General features: G+C 44.8%; 1 protein-coding gene across 1 annotated transcript in view; it reads left to right on the top strand.

Moving 5' to 3' along the window:
• The first annotated feature begins 2,977 nt into the window (after window positions 1–2,977).
• Window positions 2,978–12,551, top strand: part of Dstyk (dual serine/threonine and tyrosine protein kinase) — a 45,935-nt gene continuing 36,361 nt past the window's right edge. The window contains exon 1 of the mRNA XM_005087347.4: window positions 2,978–3,444. Within this exon, the coding sequence (XP_005087404.2) occupies window positions 3,180–3,444 (265 nt within the window). The 5' untranslated portion in view covers window positions 2,978–3,179. The remainder of the gene's footprint in view (window positions 3,445–12,551) is intronic.

Here is a 12,551-nt window from a genome sequence, read left to right as displayed (position 1 = left end):
TTCAGCCCTGCCCATCCTTTCTCCTGGCTGTTTATCTCTTTATTAGACCAATCAGGTATTTTAGACAGACAAAGTAACACAGTTTCACAGAATTAAACAAATGCAACATAAAAGAATGCAACACATCTTGGCACTATTAAACAAATGTTCCACAGAATAAATGAATGTAACACATCTTTAGCTAATATTCTCCAACAGTTGACTGTTGCAGCCTTTTTGTCTTAAAATTTTTAAGTCATGAATATTTACCTGCATGTATATCTGTACACCATGTGTCTGCCTGATGCCCAATAAAGCCATAAGAGGGTTTTGAATCCAAGGAACTGGAATTATGTATGATTGTAAACCACCATGTGGGTTCTAGGTTCTGGGAATTGAACTTGGGGTCAGCTGGGTGCTGGGAATTGAGCAGGCAGTGCTCTTAATCACTGAGCTATCTCTCCAGTCCCAACACACACACACACACACACACACACACACACACACACACACACACACACCTCTCACAGGGTCTCAAACTTACTATGGTTAAAGATGAGCTTAAACTTCTGGTTCCTCCTTCTACCACTCAAGTGTTGGGGTTACAGGCTTGTGCCAGCATGCACAGTGTATGCAGGGGATTGCAAGCTTGTGCCAACATGCCCAGTATACACTGGGGATTGTAGGCTTATGTTAGTATGCCAAGTATATGCAGTGCTGGGAATTGAGCCCAGAGCTTCATGCATGCTTAGTAAGCATGATACCAACTGAGTGACACCAGCCTAACCTTAAAAATTTTAAGTAACAACAAACACTACTTTTTTTCAGCAGCTCAAAAATGATAATATGTACGTTCACATTTTCAAATGATGCATAGATTTTAGTTCCTGCTGCAAAACCTCAAAGTTCCATCAGTAAAGGATCAGCTCAGCAGAACATGCCATTAAATGCTGCACAGCTCAAAAGAATGAAGTAGATTTTTATGTTCTGGTATAAAAGTCTTTGAGGCTGTAACAGAGTATCTGTGTGGTGTTCATTTATATTTAAAGTACTTGTGCAATTTTTACAATGGTGGCTGCATCCTGAAGGGAACTAGGTGACTAGGAGACAGGGATAGAAAAACTAAGGGAGACTTAGTTTTCCTCGTGTACCATTTATATCTTCTGAAATTTGTACAGAGTTCTTATATTGCTTTTATTTTAGGAGACAGGTCTTACTAATTACGTCTGGCCTGGGACTTGCTATGTACCCCAGGCAGACTTGAAAGCTCGCCATCCTCCTGCATCAACTTCTAACTTAATTTTTTTGAGATTTATTTTATTTTTATTCTGAGTGTGTAGCTGTTTTGCCTGTGTGTCTGTGCACCATGTGTGCAGTGCCCATGGAGGCCAGAAATGGGCATCAAGGAAAGTGGAGTTACAGACAGTTGTTAACCATCTTGTGAGTGCTGGGAATTGAACCCTGGATAACTGGAAGAACAGTCAGAGTTCTTAACTACTGAGCCATCTCTCCAGCCCTCTCCCACTTATTTTTAAAATATTAAGTACTAATGAATAGTTTTGTGATGTTGAGTTGAGGTCTAGTTATGTAGTTCAGGCTGGTCATAAACTTGTGATTATCCTTCCTCAGCCTCCTGAGTGTTGGGATTACAGGTGTGTGTCACTGTGTGTATCTCATCTAGATAGACTCCTCCTCCAGCCTGAGTGTTCTCTCCACTGGAAATTCTTGTGTGAGATGAGTCATCACACATTACTTTGTTAGAATAAAGACAGGGTCTCACTATGTATTACTGGCTGGCCTGGAACTCACTGTGTCAGTCAGGCTGGCTTTGAACTCACAGAGATCCACATGCCTCTGCCAAGTGTGAGGATTAAAGAGATGTGCCACCACACCCAGCCCACGTTCTATTTTTAAAGAACACTATCAACCTTCTTTTCTTGGAATTGCCATTTTGTGTTTTCACTTCTGTTTTCTGAGCCCTTTGGGAAGCATGGGGTATATAGTCTTGTAAAGGGGAGGAATGGGCAGTGGGGACTGCTCGGCTCCCTCTTTGCAGCTAGCCCACACTGAGGTACAGATTTGTTTGAGTTGGCGAACTGCTAGAAAGTGCCACAAGTTCCTGTTAAGGCCTCCACATTTCACATCAGATTAATCTAATATAATGCCATCATTTAGTTAAGAGCCCAGGCTACTCAAGATACAATGAGTTGGATGTGTGTGTAGAATTTTAAAGCTAGACTTGTAAACCTGAAAAGCCTTAGAAATTAATTTGTCTAGACATCATAGTTGATAAAATAGGGTCTTGCCACAAGGATCTGTGTGTGTGTGTGTGTGTGTGTGTGTGTGTGTGTACAGGAAAAGGTGAAGAGGTGACTGATATCAAGTTCTGTCCCTTTTGTGATTGTGTTATGGATCCGGGACAGCCTGAGTGATGGAAGTTTGCCACACTGGCAGAAGCCTAGTAAGATAATCAGAAAGCTTTAGAAGGCTACAAACCTCAACTTCCCCTTACCCAGCCGGCTCTACAAGAAACCAACTGTCCTTTTTGTATACCTTAACCTACCCTTTCACAACCCCCCTTCCACATCTAGACAAAGAAAAGAAAGAAAGAAAGAAAATGTAGACTGTAATACCAACAGGAGAGTTTTCACTTTTCCCAGGGTATTTTCAGACAGTTCTCTAGTATCTGTTGTGTCCATTTGGGGGTAACCAGTAGAGATATTTTGGCCTCAGTCTTATTTCCTCTTTCGAATATTAAAATCTTTCGTCTTGATTTGATACCCCATTTCTACCAGCGTTCAGACTCCGCTAGTTTTGCCTTTCCTTAGGAACTTGTGTACAGAGCAAGAACACATTTTAAACGAAACGAGTTAAGCAGGGAGATCAGTCGGGCCCACCCGCTCCCGTGCTTTCCCGTGGGCGTTGTGGCATTCCACCCTGTCCAGACTACAAGTCCCAGGAGCCCGCGCAACGACGGTGTCTCGGTGAGCGCTTCCCTCACTCCGCTGGGGAGCGGAGAAAGGTTATGGCCAGCGCTCGGCGCCCTAGCTGCTCCGCGGCGGCAGTGACGGAGGCTGGAGGACCGGCGGAGTGCCTGCAGGGGCGTCGGGAGGCGGATTCCGCCTTCCCTGAGCGCTAGGGGGCGGGAGGAGGGGGCCGGGCCAGCGGCGCAGCTTGCCGCGGAGACAGCGGGCTGAGCGATGGAGGCCGACGGGCTGCCGTGGGCCGGCGAGTCCGTGTCGGGCCCCGGCCCGGGAGGAGGCGGAATGATCCGCGAGCTGTGCCGGGGCTTCGGCCGCTATCGCCGCTACCTGGGACGGCTGCGACAGAACCTGCGAGAGACCCAGAAGTTCTTCCGCGACATCAAATGCTCCCACAGTCACAGTTGTCCCTCCTCCCCCGCGGGCGGCGGCGCGGCCGAGCTTGGCCCTACCGGCGACGTCGCCGAAGTCCTGCTGCCAGCGGGTAAGGAGGACAGGCCCGAAGGAGAGAGGAAAATTGGAGGGTGGCACCTCTGTCAGCAAAACAAGCCCAGGAGGAGGCGGCCAGTGGGAGTGGGCCGCGGAGCGGCGCGGGGCCTGGGCCGCGGGATCTGAGATGAGGTGGGAGGACATCCCTGGAGAGAGGTGGCGAGGGCTCGGGACCGGGAAGCAGAACCCGAGAATAAAGCAGAGAGCGGCAAAGTTGCTTTGAGTTGGGGGTGCGCAGTTTGGGGGCTTGTTCTTCTAGTTAGGCATTAGTCTGGGTGTTCATGGAGTCTCCGGACGCCTTGGGACTGCACTGGGATGTCTGTGTGTGCGCGCGCGGGTTTTGGGTGTGTAAAATGCTTGTAATCCAATCAAGAGGCAGCCCTGTGAAGATGCCCTGTAAATAGGATTTGGAGTCGCCAAAGAAAAAGATATCTAATGGGTGCCAGCAATTAATTGGCCAGAGATGTTACTTGCGCTTACGGTCAAAGAGTTAAGTAAGGGAGACTTCTTGTTGTTGTTCCGGGCGGTCCTCAGCCCTTGAAGAACTTGCCTTTCTTGAGTTGATTTTTTTTTTTCCTGGGATGTGTCAGAGGTTCCAAATCACTTTAAATACTGAAAGATCTTTGATCCTCCTTGATTACTTTTAAACTTCAAGTGGGGGGAACTGGAGGGAAACCTCTGTCTCTTTAGGAAGTTGATGGAAGGAAGAAGGCATTGGCATTCCATGTGAATAGGGTTTGAGGACAACATAACAGCAGATATGTCCTTGGTTTTTATTTAGTGGTTCTCAAGCTGCAGTGTGGATTAAAATAACCTCAGGAGTGTATTGAAAAATGCCATGTCCCATGCTCCATCTCTCCGATTCTGGTTGTGTAACTGGTAGGTGGGTCCTAAGAGTCTAGCAGTCAGAGATGCTGGGATCGGATACAGGTGGTTTAGTAACACTTTCAGAAATATGATTTTAGATACTGCTGACAAATTTGGATTGAAGGTGAACTTGTGAGTTGGACTTTACACTCATAGTATGTGCGTGGTTAGCATCTTAAATTTGTCTGAGACTTCAGAAGGGGAGACTTAAAGATGTGCTGGCAGGTTCCTCTAGGTCCTTCGATGATACTGTTTCATTGTCCAGGGTAGCAATTTAAAGAGCTCTTGTTTTGAGCCAACCAGATCACTCAGCCGGTTACTGTACCTGCTGCCAAGCCCGATGCCCTGAGTTGTTCAGAAGAGAACCTACTCTTGGAAGTTGGCCTTGGTCACCACACCATGAACACATGCACACACAATGAATATATGTCGTTTTTTTTTTTCAAACAGGGTTTCTCTGTGTAGCCCCGGCTATCCTGGAACTGGCTCTGCTGTCCAGGCTGGCCTTGAACTCACAGAGATCTGCCTGCCTCTGCCTCCCAAGTTCTGGAATCAAAGGCATGTATGCGCCACCACCGCCTGGCTGATTATGTGTATTTTTAAAAGATTGTTTGTTTGTTTGTTATTTGAGATAGGTTATCTCTGTGTAATATCTCTGGCTGTACTGGAACTTGCTCTGTAGACCAAGCTGGCTGTGAACTCACAGAGATCTGCCTACCTCTGCCTCCAGAGTGCTGGGATTAAAGGTGTGCACCACCACTGCCAGGCAAAAGTTCTTATTTACCCAGGAGATAAAGAGCACTTGCAGGACACAAGTGCTTTGAAGCAACTTCTACCATCAGAAGACCCTCCCACAGTTTTACTTTAAAAACCCTTTGTTGCTGCTCTTACTTAAAATGACTATTTCAGAGTTACTTTTCTAAAAAATCAGAATTAGATGGAGAGTTTCAAATTTTCAAGCATCTTGGTTGGCTTTTCTTCTCTTTCTTTTCTTCTCTCTGTCTGTGTCTGTCTGTGTCTGTGTCTGTGTCTGTCTGTGTCTCTGTCTGTCTGTGTCTGTGTCTCTGTCTCTCTCCCTCTCTCTGTGTGTCTCTGTCTCTCTCTCTGTCTCTGTCTCTCTGTCTGTCTGTCTGTCTGTCTCTGTCTGTCTGTCCTTCTCTCTCTCTCTCTCTCTCTCTCTCTCTCTCTCTCTCTCTCTCTCTCTCTCTCTCTCTCTCTCTCTCTCTCTCTCTCTCTCTCTCTCTCTCTCCTGGAGACAGGGTTTCTCTGTGTAATAGTGTTGGCTGTCCTGAAACTACCTTTGTAGATCAGGCTGGCCTGGAGTTCACAGAGATCTGCCTGCCTTTGCCTCCCCAAGTGCTGGGATTAAAGGCGTGCACCACCACCAGCTTGGGGCTTTTGTTTTGTTTAAAGGCAACTGTAAGACATACAAAAAACACCTTTGTATTTTTGCTTAATTGGCTTTTCTGGTTGACTGCATCGAGATTTAATTTTTGCATGTTTAAACTTTTTTTTACCCTTTGGAATGTGCCCATCTCAATAAAATTCCAGGAGGACACAGTTGACAGGATGGGAAACAATTTGATTTTTTTCCATACCATGCTTCCCAGTCATCGGGAGGATTTTCTGTTTGAGGGGTGCAACTGCACCAGAATTTTAAGTACCTCTTTCTGTGTCTAGTTGAAGGATGCTGTCATCCCTGTTATTTTGGAAAAGGTGTTAGAAAGTAGAAGTACTCCATAAAGGACAATTAGCTCCTTGTGCCAGTTGGAGCTTTTTGGTAAGGTCAGAGTCACTGGGAGGCTGTCTCAACTTTCTTTTGTGAATGTTGGTTTCTGATTAATAGGGAGTCAGAACATGGAGGAAAGGGGCACTCAGTTCTTAACAAGCCCTTCTCAGTTTAATGCGGTGTGGTATTTGAGCAACTGAAGACCAGGGACTAACTATACTTTGAAGTTGTTGGACTAAAAAGATGGCAACAATAATAAAGCAATTTTTAATATTTCTTTGTATACCATTTGTCATAACATAGGACACCATTTTTCAAAAAATTCACTTTCAGCCACAGTGAACTGGGAAAAACTCTAAAATAACTCTTCTCTCTTAGTTTTGATAGGTATATATTTGATCAAGTCCATATATAGAACACAAAATAGCTCCAGCATTTTACAAGTTAAGTGTGGATGGAAGGGTGTGTGTGCCTGTAATCCCAGCCCTGGAGGCAATTAGAAGAATCATGGTCAGGAGGGTCTCTGTTAAATTCAGGGCCAGCCTGGGCTTCATAGGGAGTTCCTGACTAGCCAGGTTTACTTAGCAAACCCTGTCTCACGCGGCTCCTCCCCACTCAAAAAAAAATGGAATTAGGCATGGCAGCACACGCCAGCAACTCCAGTGCTGGGGGCTGAGATGGGAGGATTGTGGGTTCCCGGTCAGCCTGGGCTGTGCAGTGGTGGTGATGCCAGTGGTATAGATTAAATAGAAATCTTGAAATGTTGTGGTGTTGAGGTAGCTTCGCTTGTACAAAGAAAACTGTACTTTGTTGTTCAAGTCATCTCCTGTAGCTGTAGGGGAGAGACCCTTGATCTGTTGAGTTTTTTGTTATTTGTTTTTTCTTCTCCTCTGCTAGAGCATTCAGAAGCAATGAGATAAAGGCTTTGAACTGTTTTTAGGTGAAGCAGGGTAGAATATTACAACATAGAAGAAGGAAAAATATTTGTCTTATTTTATGATCCAGTAGAGGTCCTAGCTATTGCAGTTTTCTTAAGCGCTCCATTTTAAGAAGTTGGAATGACTCATGTATGTCTGGTTGGAACGCTGTCATTTGTGTTGCCTCCCTTTGGTCTCAACTGATCATAACTGTGTTGTGTCACAGCTTCCTCATCTGGAGGTGGGGGTTATAATGCCCTTACCTCTAAGATTGTTGGGAGTTAATATTGCATGTTTAGATTGGCCTGCAAAGGTGCTAGTAAGTAGCAGCTGCCGTTTGTTCTTGATACAGTCTCACTGTGTGTCTGGGCTGGTCTTAAGTGGCTCTGTTCAAATGATGCCTCTGCTTCTCAAATGCTAGGATTACAGGTACACACCCAGTCCCATGGTAGCCATTATTAGGTGGACAGGTGAGTGTCTGGGATGCACTGGTCAGTGTGCTACAACAGGGTTAAAGAGGCAAGTAAAGAAATTTGCCTTGCCTTGGGTGAGCAGATACCAGTCCTCTCTCTCCCCCTCTTTTTCTCCTTTCAACAGAGTCTCAAAGTGTAGCTCAGGCTGGCCTCAAACCTGTAACCCTGCCTCACCTGAGAGCAAAGAGACTATAGGTGTGCAGCACTGCTTTGGCTTACACTTTTCTCTTAAGAAAAACTAATGATATTTGCATATGTTGGGTAGTAGAAAAAAGAAGCTGGAGGCCTGAACTTGGTCCTCTGCAGAGGACTAATCTTACCTAGAATTTGTATACATGTGACACATAAAGCTGAGAGGAAACAGGAAGGTAGAGTGGCTAGATTAGAGGCCTTTTAAATGAAGTCTAATTCTTAGGCTTTTATAGCTGTTCATTTTGTCATTTAATAGATGTGTTTCTCAGCATTCTTTGACCTCTTTTTGTCACTTTTAGTATAGATTGTTTGCTAGAATTTTAGAAGCAAGGCACTAACACTTACTGAAAACAGATTTTGTCCTAGAAATCTGTATCACAGTCAGCAGTGCTGTGGCTGTGATCCCAGCGCTTGGAAGGCTGAGGCAGGAGGATCTGGGGTTCAAGATAGTCTGAGCTACTGGGCTTCATAGTGAGACCCTGTCTCAAAAGTCAAAGCAGCCGGGCGTGGTGGCGCACTCCTTTAATCCCAGCACTCGGGAGGCAGAGGCAGGCGGATCTCTCTAAATTGAGGCCGGGCTGGACCGACAGCCTCCAAAACAATACAGAGAAACCCTGTCTCGTAAAACCAAAAAAGTCAAGACAGAAAAAAATAAAAAAGATAATTTCTGTCTCATTATATGATATAGGAGTGATAATGCCCACTTTACAAAGTTGTGACACTTAGAAACTATGAACATTACAGCTCAGGTGTAGGTATTAATAGATTTGGCTCTTGCCTGTGTTAGGGTGTGAACATTGGATTAGCAAGTGGGATCATGGACTTGGAGGGGAGGGGAGAGAGTAAGGCAGAAATATGTAACTCAGGACAAAACAATGCTGTACCAGAGCCAGATCTCAACCCGGATCTCCAGGTTTCAGGTCAAGTTCTGCTTCTGTGGCTCCTTGTGCTTCCCTGACTTGGCTTGGGAATAAAAATGCACTCTTCACAGAGGCTGTTACAAATGCGTCCTAGTTTAGAATCATGATTTACTGTAGTATGAGAACTTATTCCATTCAGTGAAGAAAATGTGACACCTGTCAGACCCCTTCCCTAGATCCTACTCCCTGAGGCTCAGGGCTTTCGGGACCACCTTTGCTGATCAGAAACTCGCTAGGAAACGGCCTCCCTGAGCATAATAGCTTTTGCATCCTTTTCTCTTCAGCCTGTTTTCCACCTTTCTTAAACTCTTAGCTTGTGTGATCCTGCTACTTCAGCCTCCTGAGTAGCTGGGACTATAGACATGTGCCACTGTGCCTAGTTGGACTGAAGTTAGAGTCCATGCCCTATCCAAAATAATTATTTTCATGTCCCAAAGAATGATTTTTGTGCAATACTAACTAGACCAGAGTGCCATCAAGGTATGAGAAGTTCTTAATGTTCATGAGCTCAGCAGCTCTTTATGTAAAGCATTCTACCTGGGGACCTGAGATGAGCCATTCCAGATTGAAGGTAGGAGAGGAAGCTTAGCATTTCATCAGGCATCACTAAAGGATCCTCTATAGATTGGTTGCCTACTTAACCATCACGTGACTTGGAAGGGTTGGAATATGTTGGGATGAAGGACATATAAGACTGAAGACCTAAGCAGGGCATGGCGATGCACACCTTTAATCTCAGCAGTCAGGAGGCAGATGCAGAGGCAGATGGATCTCTGTATGTTCAAGGCCAGCCTAGTCTATATAGAATGCTTTGGAACAGCCCTGACTATGTAGAGACTCTGTCTAAAAAACAAAACAAAACAAACAAAAGACTGAAGACCTGAATTCAAGCCCCAGAATCCATATAGTACAAGGAGAACCAATTCTTCCTGTAAGTTGTCCTCTGACCTCTACAGGTGTGTACATGATGCATATATGTTCTTACACACACACACACACACACACACACACACACACACACACACACACACACACACTAAAAATACTGTGTTGGATGGGAGTTGACTCAGTGGTAGAGAGAACTTACCTAACTGGAAGACCCAGGATCCCGTCTCCATCACTGCTAAGAGAAACAACCAACTTTAAAAAAGGAGTTGAGGTACTCTGTACTCTTTGTGAGTCATGATGATTGTCAGGTTTGTGTGGTTGAATGCAGAATGCTTCCCGTTCCATTACTATTAGTGACCCTCTGGGTTGCTCCTCACCACCACCACCACACATGCAAGACTTTTAGGATCCAAGGTGAATTTACCCTGCATGTAAGAAAAGAGCCTCTAGGACAGTGGGTTTTGTTTTCTACGTGGTTCAGAGAATCAGTAATATAATGGGTGTGTGGAAGGTGCACTTTTCTTTCTTCCCTCCCAGAACTCTGGCTGGGGTCCCTTGTGGGGATGCCCAGTTTCAGTTCAGTCCCTTCCTGGGCTTGACTCAGTTCTTTGGTGGTTTTGGGATCTTGGAACTTGAGACCTGACAGAACATGTGTAGTGGTTGTAGAGATATGTGTACCCTTGCTTTGAGCTGTATAAATCAGGGTTCCTCTGAAGTCCAGACCAAAACCCTGAAGGAAAGCCATCCACATCATGGGGACCCATTGACAACCTCCTCTCCCCATTTGAAGGCCAGTCATATGTAGTGTGCCTTTTGCCCTCTCCTGGGTAATGTGAATGGTTTGGATGTATTCTCCAGCTCTGTGCCATGTGGCTTTTGGAATCTTTGGACCAGGCTCACTTTGGAATTGTGCTTCTGTTCCCTGGGGCACTGTTCTCTGGCCAGGAAGCTGGAAGTAGGATTTCAGAACTGTTTTGCTTTTCACATGTCTAGCTAATTGATGTGTCAGAATTGTTCTGAAGAATAATGTCTTGGTTATGTATTCATAAAAGCCTTTCAGTTTTAAAATACATTCCTGTTTTAAAAAGTGACTTTTATCTCTTTACTTGGATGGATGTAAAGTATCTAAATTTAGATTAATCAGATTAAGAACTTTAATGCATTATTTATGTCACATTGGCTTCTCTTTGGTGGTTTACCCTTTTCACTCCAGATAGTGGGGAGAGAATTTCACAAGATTCTCTCTTTTGTCTCTTTCCTCCTGTCCCCTGTTTTTCTCTCCCTGCTTCCCCCTACACTTTGCAGAGCCCAGAAGGGTTACAAGACTAGTTTCTAAGAAAACTCTTTCTATTTAGATTAGAGAGATCATGGCTGAGCTGTTCCCGAGTTTACTTTTTAGGACTATTGTGCAGAAGAGGCTTTAGCTTTGAAGTCGTGAAGACAGGCGAGCACAGGAGGGGTGTGGAGAACAGCCAGTGGAAGCAAAGCCGTGCTTGGGTCGGCCATACAAGGCCCCTCTAGAGAAGCGGGGTTCACCCTCTTGGAAGAACTACTACCATGTTTTCTCGTGCATATTCCATGGAGAGACAGAGAATTCCTACCAACCTAATCTGGAGAAGTGGTCTTATTAGTATAGACTAAAACTAACTAGGGTGGGAGGGAGGATGCCTGCACTCTTCAGACATGGTGACATGTCTACTTCCGGGTGAATAGGAGGGCCCCTTGTGGGCACTGTAAGGTTAGGCTTCTCTGCTGGCTTCTTCATTAATGGACTTGTAAGTAGGTCTGTTGGAGTACCACTGCCTCAGCTTGTGGATCTGAATCCTAAAGTTCATTCTGAAATACTTAGATTAGTGCCCTGATGGGAAGATTTGTGCAGGGCTGCAATGAGGACAAGGAAGGAACTGCTATTAAGTTGTTTAAAAATATACCAAATCCTGTTGTTACTGTATCTGACATTTTCTTTGCTTCTAGGGTCAAAGTATGTCTCTTTATTTCCTGGGATCTAGAGCTGTGTTTTGGGTCATTAAAAAAAGTACTTTGAAGCTGAGCAGTGATGGCGCACACCTTTAATCCCAGCACTCTGGAGGCAGAGGCAGGTGGATCTCTGTGAGTTCAAGGCCAGCCTGGTCTACAAAGTGAGTTCCAGGACAGCCAGAGCTACACAGAGAAACTGGTCTCCAAACAAGCAAGCAAACAAACAAAAAAACAAAAATCAAAACCACCACCAACAAAAAAACACAAAGTATTTTGAAATAACTTCAAAGACACATGAACACTTTCAGAAACATGCAAAGAGCTTGTATATTTGTTCGTACAGCTCACAAGTTGTTAGTGTTTCCCAGTTGACCCATGTCCTCTATGTTATGTCTCATCTCTTCAGAGCCTATAAGAGCAAGATGCAGATAGGTTGTCTCATCTCTGAAGACTCCAGTTCCCTAAACAAGGATTCCACATATCTTGCTGCCCTCCAAATCAGGAAGTCAGTATGGGTTCACTGCCATCCAGTCTTTGGCCACATTTGAACTTGCTGACTGTCCCAACACATGTCCCTGGCATTTCACTTGAACGAGTGTTGCATTTAGTTGTCACACCTCTTCAAACTACCTTAGGAGCAGTTTCCTTACCATTTCCCTGACATCTGTATCTGTGACAAGTTAAAAGGACAGGCCTTACCTAATGTAGAATGACTAGATTCAGTCATGAGCCCTCAAGAATTTCAGAAAACTGACATATGACACATTCACCTCACAGAGCACAGGCTGCTATGCTTCGATTCTGGAGATGTTAAGCTTGATCACAAATGAGGTGGGTATCCTCTGGATATATCCACTTTAACTTCATTTTTTCTCCCTTGGCTGAATCTTTTGTGAGAATGTGTTCTCAGGCTTTACTGATAGCTTATTCCTCAAAACCCTTTCTTTCTCTAGACCAGTGTTTCTCAACCTGTGGGTCCAGGCCCCATTTGGGGGGAGGGGTTGAATGACCCTTTCACAGGGGTCTCCAAAGACCATTGGAAAACACAGATATTTACATTACGATTCATAACAGGAGCAAAATTACAGTTATGAAGTAGCATGGAAATAATTTTATAGTTGGAATCACCATAACATGAG

The sequence above is a fragment of the Mesocricetus auratus genome, unplaced genomic scaffold, assembly GCF_017639785.1.
Source record: "Mesocricetus auratus isolate SY011 unplaced genomic scaffold, BCM_Maur_2.0 Super-Scaffold_100676, whole genome shotgun sequence".
NCBI classification, from domain to species: Eukaryota; Metazoa; Chordata; class Mammalia; order Rodentia; family Cricetidae; genus Mesocricetus; species Mesocricetus auratus.
Note: the sequence above shows the minus strand (reverse complement) of the source record. Positions and strands in the feature narration are given on the sequence as shown.